Source organism: Notolabrus celidotus, chromosome 16, assembly GCF_009762535.1.
Source record: "Notolabrus celidotus isolate fNotCel1 chromosome 16, fNotCel1.pri, whole genome shotgun sequence".
Taxonomy (NCBI): domain Eukaryota; kingdom Metazoa; phylum Chordata; class Actinopteri; order Labriformes; family Labridae; genus Notolabrus; species Notolabrus celidotus.
The window spans coordinates 30186760-30200954 of record NC_048287.1 but is presented as its reverse complement, the minus strand read 5'-3'; the positions used below and the strand labels follow the sequence as shown (position 1 = coordinate 30200954).

Here is a 14195-nt window from a genome sequence, read left to right as displayed (position 1 = left end):
AATCCTCTTTGCAGCTCTTAAGTATTTGCCATAAGACATCAATGGTAGTATCCAAGATCTGGACCGTCATAGACGACTGTTCTGAAACAGCAAAGAAAAACTGATATATGGGTACCTGACCCTGCAGTTTAGGCTGTAACAGAAACCTCTCCCATACTAGTTTTGGTGTTGGAACATCTCTCATCGTAACACTCATGGTTGTGTTGAAAACGACACATCTGTACTAAGACTGTGAGCTAAAAGTTGTCTGGCACACCCTTCGCTTAATGCAAGCCTGTCTGCCCCCCTCACCAACAACCCCTTACCAACACAAGCCTGCTTTCAAATGTGCTTCTTCCTCCTCCCCCTCCTCCTCCTCCTCCTCCTCGCCTCTCTGTGAAGCAGTGATGCGATTGTGCTTACAGCTGACACTAAATACTTCCAGAGGTCTTGGCTTAAGCGCGGTCACTGCACACCACCTGAGTCTGTTTTCCAAAGGCTTCAAGAAAACGAAAAAGCACTGCTAGCACACGAAACGAGTTATCTCCGCCAGATATTCTGGAATCTCATCGTGGAAGGCGATCGGTGCGTCTAACACGGCCGCTAACAGAACGCAGGATGAGGTCGCTGCGGAAATGTGATGAAGATGAAGTAGAGAAGCAGGATTTTCAGTGAACTTTGTAAGTTGTTTCAGTGCCAGTTATTCCAAGCCATTACTCCCACATGGGTCCCTCTGGAAATGAATTATACAAGAAGGAAACAGTGAAGAAGAAAACCAAGTTGGAGAGCAGATGAGATTCAAAGTTTAGTTTGAATTATGTGTGCTGTAAGCAGACTGTTATTAATATTCACCAGCAAGTCAGAATCCAGTATTTAAGATAACTTACATCACACGAGTGTGTACACAAATGAAGAACTACTCACAGACGGTGTTAAAGGTGACATATCATGCAAAATGGACTTTTTAATGGTTCCCTACCTGAAATATGTGTCCCTGGCATGTCCACAAACCCCCCGAAAATGAAAAGAAATTTCATTCCCTGCACACATGTGTGCTAACAAGGAGCTTAGGAGGGAGGCATGCTAGTTGTAGGCTGTCTTAATAAACAAAAAGGTCGGTTTTACTGCCGATCTGCAGATTTGAAGATCTAGTGGATGATTTTTAGTTTTCATGGAAAAGTGCTAGCGCTAGTTAGCATAGCCACATAGCTACATTTTCGTAGCTGTGTACCAAGACACACGTCGACATGCTGACAAATAAAACAACAAGAAACACTAAATCTGTGACCAATGGTTCAGAAAGGTCCTGCTGCAGGCGCCTCTCCGTCAGGATCAGATTCTGGATCAGATTCAGAGGGTTGAAGTAACGCGGGTCTGTGAGCAGCCGTGTATATTCAGCCAACATGTAAACATTAGATCAACGTGCTGGAGAGCCGAGGCCACATCCACTTCCTGAGGGGGCGTGGTCAGAGAGCTCATTCTCATTTAAAGGCACAGACACAGAAAACAGCCTGTTCTGAGCAGGGCTGAAAAAAGAGGGGTTTACAGGCAGACCAAAATCTGATTTCAAAGTGTTTTTATGAGCAATAAACTTTAAAGACATGTTTTGGGGACCTCTTAGACCAATATATGTTGATGAAAAAGAGCAGAATATGTCACCTTTAAATCAACTAACAGAGTAATCTACCATTCCTCTAAATACGGTCACTTATGGCGACACAAACAAAGGTGGTGACGGCCAAAATGACGAACTGGAGTCATATACAGCCGTGTATATTCAGCCAACATGTAAACATTAGATCAACGTGCAGGACAGCCGAGGACACACCCACTTCCGGAGGGGGCGTGGTCAGAGAGAAAACCGACCGTTCTGAGCAGGGCTGAAAAAAGAGGGGTTTACAGGCAGACCAGAATCTGATTTCAAAGTGTTTTTATGAGCAATAAACTTTAAAGACATGTTTTGGGGACCTCTTAGACCAATATATGTTGATGAAAAGAGCGTGATATGTCACCTTTAACTTCCACTGGATCCGCTCTGTTGCGTTCTGGCGGCGTCTCTGATCCAGCAGGTCGGATCAGATACGCCAGACAGGAAGTCAGGTTTCACCAAAACAACATGAAAGCATCCGGTTAATTTTCAGAATAAAACACTCTGTGTTATCACCAGATCGTATTTCACTTAACTACAACAACAAACCGTCATGATGAGCAGAGCCAGGCCTGGAGTCAACAGGTCAGAGGTTTTCAGAGGACCAGAAAGACAACATGGATGAGGAGAGGAGGAGGAGGAGGAGTGGGAAAACCTCGGTCACATGACTTGAGCTTTCCGGCAGTCCTGCAGCGGATCAGAGACGGACCAAACACGGACACTCCACTTTGCCGTCAGCTGTTTTCATATCAATAAATTAGATGGGATTCAAACGGCGTTCAAAGTGCCACAACTTGGGGTTTTGTTCCCTTGAGATTACACGACTACTTTCTTTAGGATCTGTAAGAAACCGATGCGCTCAAATGTAGTTTGCATTTCTGTCCATGTAGGTCTCATTAGTGATTTGACTGGACTCGGAGTTAATTCTTGAAAGCTGTGGTCGTGAATCAGACATCAGAAAACATATTTAGCTTCTTTCCGTCCCTTCTGTCCTCTCTCTCTCTCCTTCTGTGTTCGACAAGGTTAAAAGCCTCCTGGGAGGATTCAAGAACAGAACACTTCTGCTCTCTGAGTCAGATACTCCGCACACAAAGTTTGTTCCTCCATGATACCATCATCAAACCTCTCTGTCAGCCGCTGTAGGAGTTCCACAAAAATCAATGACCCTTACACTCTCGGAAATGACTCGGCTAATTCTGTATGATGGCGCAGAGGAAAAAAAAGCCACTTTTGGCTCCGTGTATGGTTCTCTTATATTCTGCAGCCTCAGAGCCTAGCATTGCTTTTCCCCCTCACTGTGTAACATACACCATACAGAAGTCAATGTGGTGTGTGTGTGCTCCCTGGGTGACGCTTAACGGAGACATTACAGGACATGATTGCCTATTACTGTCAACGGTCAACGAGCAGATATGTCCAGCAGTTATCTTAACAAGATCTCAGCCCATAACCGTTCCCACCCTGAATGGACTCGGCATCGATTGTCTCCGTCTCAAACTCGGGGAAATAACAGCGAACGGACCATTTTACCTCAGTTACGCAATCCTTTAATGCTGCTCATGTTTACATCTTTAACTGTTTTCTTAAACCAGCTGCAGTAAAGTAATTCCTGATCTCTTTTTATGTATTAAAATCAACAAATCATTGATTTTTGTATTGATATAGAACCAGAATCTGATACTAGAGCCGGTCTAGACTCTGTTTTATTGTTTACAGAGACCCAACATCAACCCACCACAAGCAAGCACAGTAACAGTGACAAAAACAACTTCCTTTTCACAGGCAGAAACCTCAAACAGGACCAAACTCATATTGAATAGCCATGATTGAGCCTATAGCAGCATAACTAGGGTCTGGTCCAAGCCTGAGTAAGCCCTTACTGACTATCCCTAATTATTTTGAGTGTATAAAAATGTCTCTTTGAGAAAGAGGGGGAGAGACAGAAGCTCAATGTGTCAGGTCTTCAACAGTCTAAGCCTATAGCAGCATAACTAGGAACTGGTCCAAGCCTGGAGTAGCCCTTACTGACTTTCCACAATTTTTTTAAGCTTTAACAAGAAGTTTGCCCCCCTTTCTCTCAAACAGAGAGAGAGAGAGAGAGAGAGAGACAGAGACAGAGACAGAAGTTCATTGTGTCAGGTCTTTAACAGTCTAAGCCTATAGCAGCATAACTAGGGTCTGGTCCAAGCCTGAGTAAGCCCTTACTGACTATCCCTAATTATTTTGAGTGTATAAAAATGTCTCCTTGAGAAAGAGGGGGAGAGACAGAAGCTCACTGTGTCAGGTCTTCAACAGTCTAAGCCTATAGCAGCAAAACTAGGAACTGGTCCAAGCCTAGAGTAGCCCTAACTGACTATACACAATTATTTTAAGCTTGAAAAAAAAGTTTGCGCCCCTTTCTTTTAAACAGAGAAAGAGAGAGAGACACAGAAGTTCATTGTGTCCGGTCTTCAACACTCTAAGCCTATAGCAGCAAAACTAGGAACTGGTCCAAGCCTAGAGTAGCCCTAACTGACTATCCACAATTATTTTAAGCTTAAAATAAAAGTTTGCGCCCCTGTGTCCCTCAAACAGAGAAAGAAGGGGAGAGACAGAAGTTCATTGTGTCAGGTCTTTAACAGTCTAAGCCTATAGCAGCATAACTGGGGTCTGGTCCAAGCCTGGAGTGGCCCTTACTGACTATACACAATTATTTCAAGTTTGAACAAAATGTTTGCGCCCCTTTCTTTCAAACAGAGAAAGAGAGAGAGACACAGAAGTTCATTGTGTCCGGTCTTCAACAGTCTAAGCCTATAGCAGCATAACTAGGAACTGGTCCAAGCCTGGAGTAGCCCTTACTGACTATCCACAAGTATTTCAAGTTTGAACAAGAAGTTTGCCCCGCTTTCTCTCAAACAGAGAAAGAGAGAGAGAGACAGGAGCTCATTGTGTCGGGTCTTCAACAGTCTAAGCCTATAGTAGCGTAACTAGGAACTGGTCCAAGCCGGGAGTAGCCAAAGCTGACTATCCACAATTATTTTAAGCTTTAACAAAAAGTTTGCGCCCCTGTGTCCCTCAAACAGATAAAGAGAGGTAGCGACAGAAGCACCACTTGTCAGATAACCAGCAATTTAAGCCTGTAGCAGCATTACTTGCTGCTGGTCTAAGCCTGAGCCAGGTATCACTAAATAGCCCTCAGGAACACAAACACTCAAAACTTACAAGTTGGAAAAACTACAAAAATATCTCTCCACAGCTCTCTGTCTCTGACCCTTTTGTGTCAGATTTCCTGGCAGTCTTGGCTTATAGCAGCATAACTAGGAGTTGGTCTAAGCTTGAGGCAGCTCTCACTAACTATCCTTAATTATCATAACCTTGGGGAAAAAATGTCTCCCCTCTTCTCTCTAACAGGGAGAGAATGGGAAAGACAGGAGCTTGGTGTGTCAATCCTCCTTGCAGTCTAAGCCTATAGCAGCACAACCAGGGGCTGGTCCAAGCTTAAACCAGCTCTTACAAACAAGTCCTATCATTGCAAGCTTAAGTTAAAATGCTTACCCCACTCTTCTTCAAACAAAGAGCAACAGGTGAGACAGAAAATCAGTGGGACATTTCTCGTACTGAGTCTAAGCCTATCGCAGCATAACTAGGAGCTTGTCCAAGCCTGAGCAAGCTTTGAGAGACAAGAGAAGAAGTTTGTAATATTTAGAGCTAGTCAGACAAACAGAGAGAGAGAGAGATAAGGGGAGAGATAGTAGCTTGGTGTGTTAGGCCCTCTCTCAGTCTAAGTTTATAGCAGCATAACTAAGGGCTGATCCAAGCTTGAGCCAGCCCTTAGCAAAAAGAAAGTCTCTTAAAAGTAAAGAAGGTACTGAGTCTAAGCCTATCGCAGCATAACTAGGAGCTTGACCAAGCCTGAGCAAGCTTTTAGAGACAATAGAAGAAGCTTGTAAATATTTAGAGCTAGTCAGACAAACAGAGAGAGAGAGAGAGCTAAGGGGAGAGATAGTAGCTTGGTGTGTTAGGCCCTCTTTCAGTCTAAGTTTATAGCAGTATAACTAAGGGCTGATCCAAGCTTGAGCCAGCCCTTAGCAAAAAGAAAGTCTCTTAAAAGTAAAGAAGGTGCCAGCCTTTGGAACCTGATATTGTAGATGATTCCAAAAGAGAGAGGCCTGATAGTTAAGGGCTCACCTCCCATACTACTTTTAGAGACTTTAGCTATCACAAGCATGCCGACGTACATTCAGGAAGTGCTGTGTTCCAGAGAGGTAATAGAGCTCTTTAAAACGCGACCGTGACTGACCGCTAAAAGCTTTCTCGGGTGGGAGGAATGATTTTAGATTCTGTTCTAAACTTCGTAGGGAGAAAGAGCAGAGAAGCGGAGTAACTCCAAAGTGGATCCAGCCTTTGTCGTTTTCAGATGCACCTTTTTGTGTCCCCGTTTTTTTTAAATGTGCTGCACCAAACCCATGTCGTGTCACCTCCTGAGTGCACCTACGTGTTGTGGGTCATTCAAAAGCGCTGTCTGTTTGCTGTTTGGAAACTATGAATGTGCTCATAAAACTGTATGATGTAACCGATATGAGTATTCATGTTGCAAAACCGACACCCCCCTGCCCCTCCCCCATACTGCTAACCTTACGTAAGGAAAATCATTTTTATGTGTATCGATCGATGTGCTGCTTCTGCACTTTGCATAAATGTGACTGTGTGTGTTTGAAAGATTTCTATCAGTGTATTTCTATGTATCTACATGTTGCTGTGTGTGCTGGAGAGTCAGATGAACAGTACAGAGCTGTATTAATAGATGGTCACCATAGAGACAGGAGACACTTCCTGTTTTTACTGATTATTAACCAGCTTGTATCTTCTTCTCTTGTTCTCTCCTCTTCCATTTTTCTGTATTCTTGTGTTTTTCTCTTTTCATATTACTCTCTTCTCTACTATTACCTCTTCTCCCTCTCTCCTGCTCCATGTTCCTCCTTCCTACCTCCCTTTCTCATGTCCTAATCCCCCCCTTCTTTCCCATACTTTCTTCCCCTCTTTTCTTCTCATTTCCTCTTCTCTCCGTCCAACGCATCTGTCTCCTCCCAGAGCGTGGCCCCCGTATGAACAACACCCCCCAGCTCTCGTCCGGGCCCAAGCTCATTTCCAGCAGCGTCAAAGGCCCCGGCAGCGGAGGCGGCAGCAGCATCTTTGGAGGGGGAATGAGACACAACAGCAGCCACCCCTCCTTCTCTCACTCCTTCCACAACCTGGCCCAGCTGCCGCCGTCCTACGAGCTCGCCATGAAACCCGAGATCAGCCGCTACAGCTCCCTGAAGAAACTGGGTGAGTCTGGGGGGAAGGGGGGGAGAAAGTTCAAACTCAGAGGGAAACAAAGAGGGAAACTTGAGAGAGGTGAAGGGAACAAGTGGTACTAATTGGTTGTTCAGAGGGCTTTCAGGTGATCCAGCACAAACCTGGGAGACATATTGGAAACAGGCTCCATATTTATTTAGTTTTTCTTGTTTTAAAGATTACATTTTGGTCTTTTTTGTTCCTTTTAATGAAAAATAGGATGGTGGATTGAGTAGGAAACTGGGGTGAGAGGGTGAGGAATGAGTCGTGGCAACTCAGGACTATAGCCTCTTAACCCCTGAGCTCATTCGCCACAAGACTTAGACTCTAGACCTTGAACATCACAACTGAGATTTCATTACTTGTAATCCCAGAGGGTGGGGGCAGCGACAGAGAAGACCCTGTCCCCCCAGGTTCGGTTCTTGGGTTTGGTGAGAGGGGTGAGGAGGTTGGCGTTGGTGGAGCGGAGGTTGCAGGAGGGATTATATGGCTATATATAATTATGTAAAACTCATTATCTTAAAGGTGACATATCACGCTTTTTTCATCAACATATTTTGGTGTAAGAGGTTCCCAAAACATGTCTTTTAAAGTTTATGCTCAAAAAAACACTTTGAAATCAGATTTTGGGATTCCTGAAAAGCCCTCTTCTTCAGTCCTCCTCAGAACACTCTGTTTTCTCTCTGACCACGCCCCCTCAGGAAGTGGATGTGCCTCGGCTCTCCAGCACGTTGATCTAATGTTTACATGTTGGCTGCATATACACGGCTGCTCATAGATCGCGTTACTTCAACCCTCTGAATCTGATCCAGAATCTGATCCTGACGGAGAGGCGCCTGCAGCAGGACCTTTCTGAAGGATTGGTCACAGATTTAGTGTTTCTTGTTGTTTTATTTATCAGTATGTCGACGTGTGTCTTGGTACACAGCTACGAGCATGTAGCTATGTGGCTATGCTAACTAGCGCTAGCACTTATCCATGATAAATAAAAATCATCCACTAGATCTTCAAATCTGCAGACGTGGGGAGTAAAACCGACCTCTGCCAGAAAGGCAGCAGGACCTTTCTGAACTATTGGTCACATATTTAGTGTTTCTTGTTGTTTTATTTGTCAGTATGTAGACGTGTGTCTTGGTACACAGCTGCAGCTACGACAGGTAGCTATGTAGCTATGCTAACTACCACTAGCACTTATCCATGATAAATAAAAATCATCCACTAGATCTTCAAATCTGCAGACGTGGGGAGTAAAACCGACCTTTGTGTTTATTAAGACAGCCTACAACTAGCATGCCTCCCTCCTAAGCTCCTTGTTAGCACACATGTGTGCAGGGAATGAAAAACGGAGGAGGGGTTGAGTTGCATTTTATACAGTCTATGGGCTGAACAAGCTCCGAGCTCTGACTCCGTGACAGACCGGATATTGTTGTTACGTAACAAAAACACGGAAGTCTGAAACGGCTCGTTTCACACACATTTACAGAAAGGTGGAGAAATCAGAACAGGGGCAGAATGGATTCTTTTCATTCTCGGGGGGTTTGTAGACAGGGACACATATTTCAGGTAGAGAACCATTAAAAAGTCCATTTTGCATGATATGTCACCTTTAAATTTAAAATCATGTTTTGAACCAGGCTGTAAACATGTTTATTTCTGCTGTAAAGGTTGCCTTTTTTGAATGGGTGTGTATGTGGCTTTTGGTGCTTCTGGAACCAGCCTCTAGTGGACACTCAAGGAACTGCAGCTTGGAGGTTGGGTCGACCCTACCTGCCTCGAATCACCTTGAATCTTGGAGTCTCCCAAATGAAACCCTTAAACCTCTCCTCTGAGGCAGCAGTAGGATTTCATTCTCTTGTTTTTTAAGAACTGAATACTGAAAGCAGCGTGACGATAATCTGCAAAATATTAAATGTCAGCCTGTTATTTAGATGTTCCCGTCACCTGTGCTGTGAAGTTAACACCTTACTTCTGGGTCTAATTTTAAGACAATATTCGGGTAATCACCGGCTGTTCAGAAAGCTAACACCAGCCCGGCTAAAAGCTAAAAGCTTGGCTCTCATGCTTCTGTTAAAGAGGTCGACATCGTGCCAAGAGGTCGGGCTCACACTCACACTTTGCCTGCAGATCAATAACACATACAACACCCACTTCACCGGATTTTTGGTATTGCACATGTCTCTGCCAAGTGAAATGTGAGCCAGTTATTCCCCAGCAAAACTGGCTCACTCCCACATGACTCTCTCTCCAGGTATTTCTCTCTTCCCGTGGCCTGGATAGTTCGACTTTCACAGCCGACTCTCAAGTGAACCTCCATTATGGCAGCAGGAGATTTGTGACTCAGCAGCAGAGCCAAATAATGATCTGATTGTGCGAACTGTTTCTGCTAAACACTGGGAACGGCGAAATAAACAAACGCAAACAGAGAGGGGGGAAATTAATGAAGCGGTGGGAGCAGAGGGAGAAAACTAGGGGGGGGCTGAGAATGATGGAGACGAGAGGAAGAAATGGAGGGAGACTTAGAGATGGGCTGCAAGAATGAGTGATATGACTTTACTGTGAAACATCTTTAAATTTGACCCCAACTAAAATATTCAGAGGTCTTTCACGCACCTCTAAATAAGGATTCAGCTCTGTGTTAATTTCTGGACTGGTGCACAAAAGAATGCCACCTTATTAAAAACCAGGACCCTGTTTTCTAAGGTGTGACGGTGTCGTTTGTATTTATTATTTACAGTGTGGTTAGGTGAGGAGGAACACAGCAACAACAAAGGAGAGATAAACGGATGCATAAGGAGGAGGCAGGAGAGAAAGAGAGGATGGGAGGAGGGATGTGGAGAGATGTGGCGATAGGGGGGAGGGGCGTTGGCTGCTGGTCTGCAGGGGCCGGGCTGCCTGCGACGGGGGGGAAAAAAAGGGATTGAGAGGCAGCGGCTGGCAACCTCTCTCTCTCTTTTCCTCTCTGTCTGTCTTTACCTCGCTCGCCCTGCGATTGCCGAAGACTGCAGGGGGAGGGGAGTCGCCTCTGCAAGCCGAGTGATGGATGGTTACTACATGGGGGGATTGTGTGTGTGTGTGTGTGTGTGGTGCAGCGTGGTGTGGCTATACGTTGAAGTGGAAGCAGTAATGAGGTGAGAAGTCCAGATGAGGCTGGATTCAATCAGAAAGGAGAAAACACTCTGACGCTAAAAAGGTTAAGCACTTCTCTCCATCTCCATCTTCTCGTTTATGGAAAGCGTTTCTGTCTCGTTCATCGAGGCCGTTTCAGCTCGAATCATCATAAACTGACCTTGTTGTGGTTTCCGGGTTTTTGTCCCCATGTAGACTCAGATATCATCGCTCCGCTCACTCACCTCTTTGTTGATTTCCCCCCTTTAGCCCTCTGCGCCACTCTGCTCTCCTCTCATTCACATCATCACCTGAGACGATTCATTCATAGACGTCGATCATTCCAGATGAATAATATGCAAACAAGCAGTGACACATCCTCGCCCATTGAGTAACACCTCTGACAAACCCACTTAACGAGTCAACGTGCACCTCTAAAACCTTTTGCACACTGTTACACGTCGGTCAACACGGAAATCAGAGCAAAACCTGAGACAGAACACACTCTCATAGTCTGAGCTAACCCTCTGTATCATTCAATCAACACACAAGAGAGAAGAAAGCATCTTTCCTTTGCACAACATCCCCGGTATTAAAGGTGACATATCATGCAAAATGGACTTTTTAATGGTTCTCCACCTTTCTGTAAATATGTGTCCCTGTCTACAAACCCCCCCAAAATGAAAAGAATCCATTCTGCCCCTGTTCTGATTTCTCCACCTTTCTGTAAATGTGTGTCTCAACCCCTCCTCTGTTTTTCATTCCCTGCACACATGTGTGCTAACAAGGAGCTTAGGAGGGAGGCATGCTAGTTGTAGGCTGTCTTAATAAACACAAAGGTCGGTTTTACTCCCCACGTCTGCAGATTTGAAGATCTAGTGGATGATTTTTATTTGTCATGGAAAAGTGCTAGCGCTAGTTAGCATAGCTACATAGCTACATGTTGGTAGCTGTGCACCAAGACACACGTCGACATACTCAACTCAACTTTATTTATATAGCACCTTTCATACATAAAAACACGATGCCCAAAGTGCTTCACAGAGTAACAGACAGTAAGAAAACAACAGCAATGGTAAAATTATAGAACGCATGATTTAAAAAAAAGAAATACTTAAAAAAGAAAAGAAAATCAACACAGTAAAATTAAGAAAACAAGTAAGAGTGGAAATAAAAGTTGAAAATAAGGAAGAGTTAACGAGATCAGATGAACACAATAAATAAATAAGATAAATAAATGTGTTAAAACAACTGACAAATTCATTTTATATATGTGTCTGCATGTATGTGTATACATATCATTATTTTCATTATCTCTATTATTATATTTGTTATTATTTTGCTGTTATCTACTCATGTAATTGGTTATTTATCCTTTTTTACTCTTGGTTTGTTGGCCAGTCTCCCAGGGGGGTGGGGTGGGTGGGTTGCAAATGTTTTGCATAATGTATAACTTGTAATTGATTGAAAAAATCCAATAAAAACATTTGAAATAAAACAACTGACAAATAAAACAACAAGAAACACTAAATCTGTGACCAATGGTTCAGAAAGGTCCTGCTGCAGGCGCCTCTCCGTCAGGATCAGATTCTGGATCAGATTCAGAGGGTTGAAGTAACGCGGGTCTGTGAGCAGCCGTGTATATTCAGCCAACATGTAAACATTAGATCAACGTGCTGGAGAGCCGAGGCCACACCCACTTCCTGAGGGGGCGTGGTCAGAGAGCTCATTCTCATTTAAAGGCACAGACACAGAAAACAGCCTGTTCTGAGCAGGGCTGAAAAAGAGGGGTTTACAGGCAGACCAAAATCTGATTTCAAAGTTTTTTTATGAGCAATAAACTTTAAAGACATGTTTTGGGGACCTCTTAGACCAATATATGTTGATGAAAAAGAGCAGAATATGTCACCTTTAAGCCTGCAAGTGTAGCGTAATGAGACTTGACTGACAGACGGGCACATTTTAGCTGTTTGCGAGGAGGCTAAAGTCCCGCCTCTACTCCATCCATTTGTCTCTTGCTTGGCTGACCAAAAGTTAAGTAGAGTCAGCATTTCCAACATGGCGACCACCATCATTGGTTCCAAACTTCAGTTTCAGAAACCAATGAGTGACATCAGAGTCTTGTTTCATCCAGTTTCATGACAGCCTCTCTGATACGATCCCTCTTGCTTCAGTCCAAAGTGAAATGATAAACTTTACCAAAGAAGTTGTCCTCATGAGGATTGGACCAAACTTCATTACTGATAGGGAGTCAATGATACTTTTCCAGATAGTTGAAAGGTGCTACTCATGAAAGATTATTCAAATCCTGCTGCAGGCGCCTCTCTGTCAGGATCAGATTCTGGATCAGATTCAGAGGGTTGAAGTAACGCGGGTCTGTGAGCAGCCGTGTATATTCAGCCAACATGTAAACATTAGATCAATGTGCCGGAGAGCCAAGGCCACACCCACTTCCTGAGGGGGCGTGGTCAGAGAGCTCATTCTCATTTAAAGGCACAGACACAGAAAACAGCCTGTTCTGAGCAGGGCTGAAAAAGAGGGGTTTACAGGCAGACCAAAATCTGATTTCAAAGTGTTTTTTTGAGCAATAAACTTTAAAGACATGTTTTGGGGACCTCTTAGACCAATATATGTTGATGAAAAGGAGCGTAATATGTCACCTTTAAAGTTTGACCCAAGTCCATCTGTTAACATGGAGGAGGCGGGGTTTATGACCTATAATGCAAATGGTCAGTAGGTGGAGCTCCAAACAGCTTGTAGGGAGTCTATACATTTTTCCTTATTCACATCCTGGCTGAATCACTCCCATTCTACATTTTTAAAATCTTATTTTAACATTTTTACATCATTATTTCTCCTAGATTTAATTAAAATGGGCATAAATACGAGTTTTGTTGGAACTCCCCTTCAGAAAGGAAAGTAAACGTTGTCATCATGACTCCAGGAGAGGGCCCACAGCCTCTCACGAGCATCAGCCGTCGTATGAAACCTGCTCCTTTTGATGTAGGGAACCGGCACGCTGCTGCAGAAAGGACACTGATAAAGGCTTCTTTGTCTGCGGTCGACAGTCAGGGAGAAACCTTGAGCTAATTTGGCCGTACAGGAGGGGAGTAAACACAGAGAGAGGGGAAGAGAGAGGACATGAGACAAACAGAGAGGGGAGACAAAGACAAAGAAAACCTTGACAGCGAGGAGAAGAGAGGGAAGAGAAAATTAAAGCGGAGGAGAGCAGGGAGACAAAGAGAGAGGCAGGAGGAGAGGAGGAAGAGGTGGAGAGGTGGCTGGGTAAAGGTCAGGTTTAAATTGGCTCTTGGGGAGCTGCTTCCATGGAAATGCTTTGAAGATTAAAGCGGACTCAGGCTGTAGAGCGGAAAGCACAGAACCGCTACAAAATTCACCTCTTCCTCCTCCTCCTCCCTTTCTTCATCTCTTTACTTTGTGTCTTTATTTTCAAACAATCCAAGACGACAAATCTCACTCTCTTGGCCTCGGCTTCTCTTCTCTCTTCTATGTCGTTGTTTCACCTTAAATACCATCCTCCTCTGGCCCAGTCGTAACCTCCCTGTTGTATTTAATCCTCACTCTTCTTCTTTTTATTCTCCATTTTTTAGAGACTTCACCTCCTTTCCTGCCTCAGATGTGACATCTTTTCATTTTTAATGCCTTTTTTCTTCCGCTCTCCTTGAAACTATTCTCCTTTTTAATAAATCACTTATTTTCCTTCGACTCTCTAGTCGTCATTTCTTTTCTTTGAAATTCTTTTGTCTCTCCTGTCGTCACTGTTTCACTTCTTCCTCTCTGTTTCAGCCATCTTTACTTTTTTTCGTGCAAGGTTTTTGATGAGATCAGTAAAGGACATCTATTTATTTTAATTCCCAACTTACTCTCTCTCTCTCTCTCTCTCTCTCTCTCTCTCTCTCTCTCTCTCTCTCTCTCTCTCTCTCTCTCTCTCTCTCTCTCTCTGGAGGATCTCAGATCAGTCTTAACCTCAGACATTAAAAAAATAAAAGCTTTCCACCACACATGATTTAGATATTAGTTTTATCTAATTCTAATTTTTATTTTAATTCATTTATCTGTTTTTTCCCCAATAATAATATAATAAAAAGGCCAGGAAATCTTCAAATGAATTAAATATTAAATATAA

The 14195-nt window shown here is 43.7% G+C and overlaps 1 protein-coding gene across 1 annotated transcript in view; it reads left to right on the top strand.

Annotated features, from left to right (window-relative positions):
* LOC117828469 (protein shisa-7-like) overlaps positions 1-14195 on the top strand; it is a 65713-nt gene that overhangs the window by 45896 nt on the left and 5622 nt on the right. Inside the window, exon 7 of the mRNA XM_034705626.1 lies at positions 6698-6934. Within this exon, the coding sequence (XP_034561517.1) occupies positions 6698-6934 (237 nt within the window). The remainder of the gene's footprint in view (positions 1-6697; positions 6935-14195) is intronic.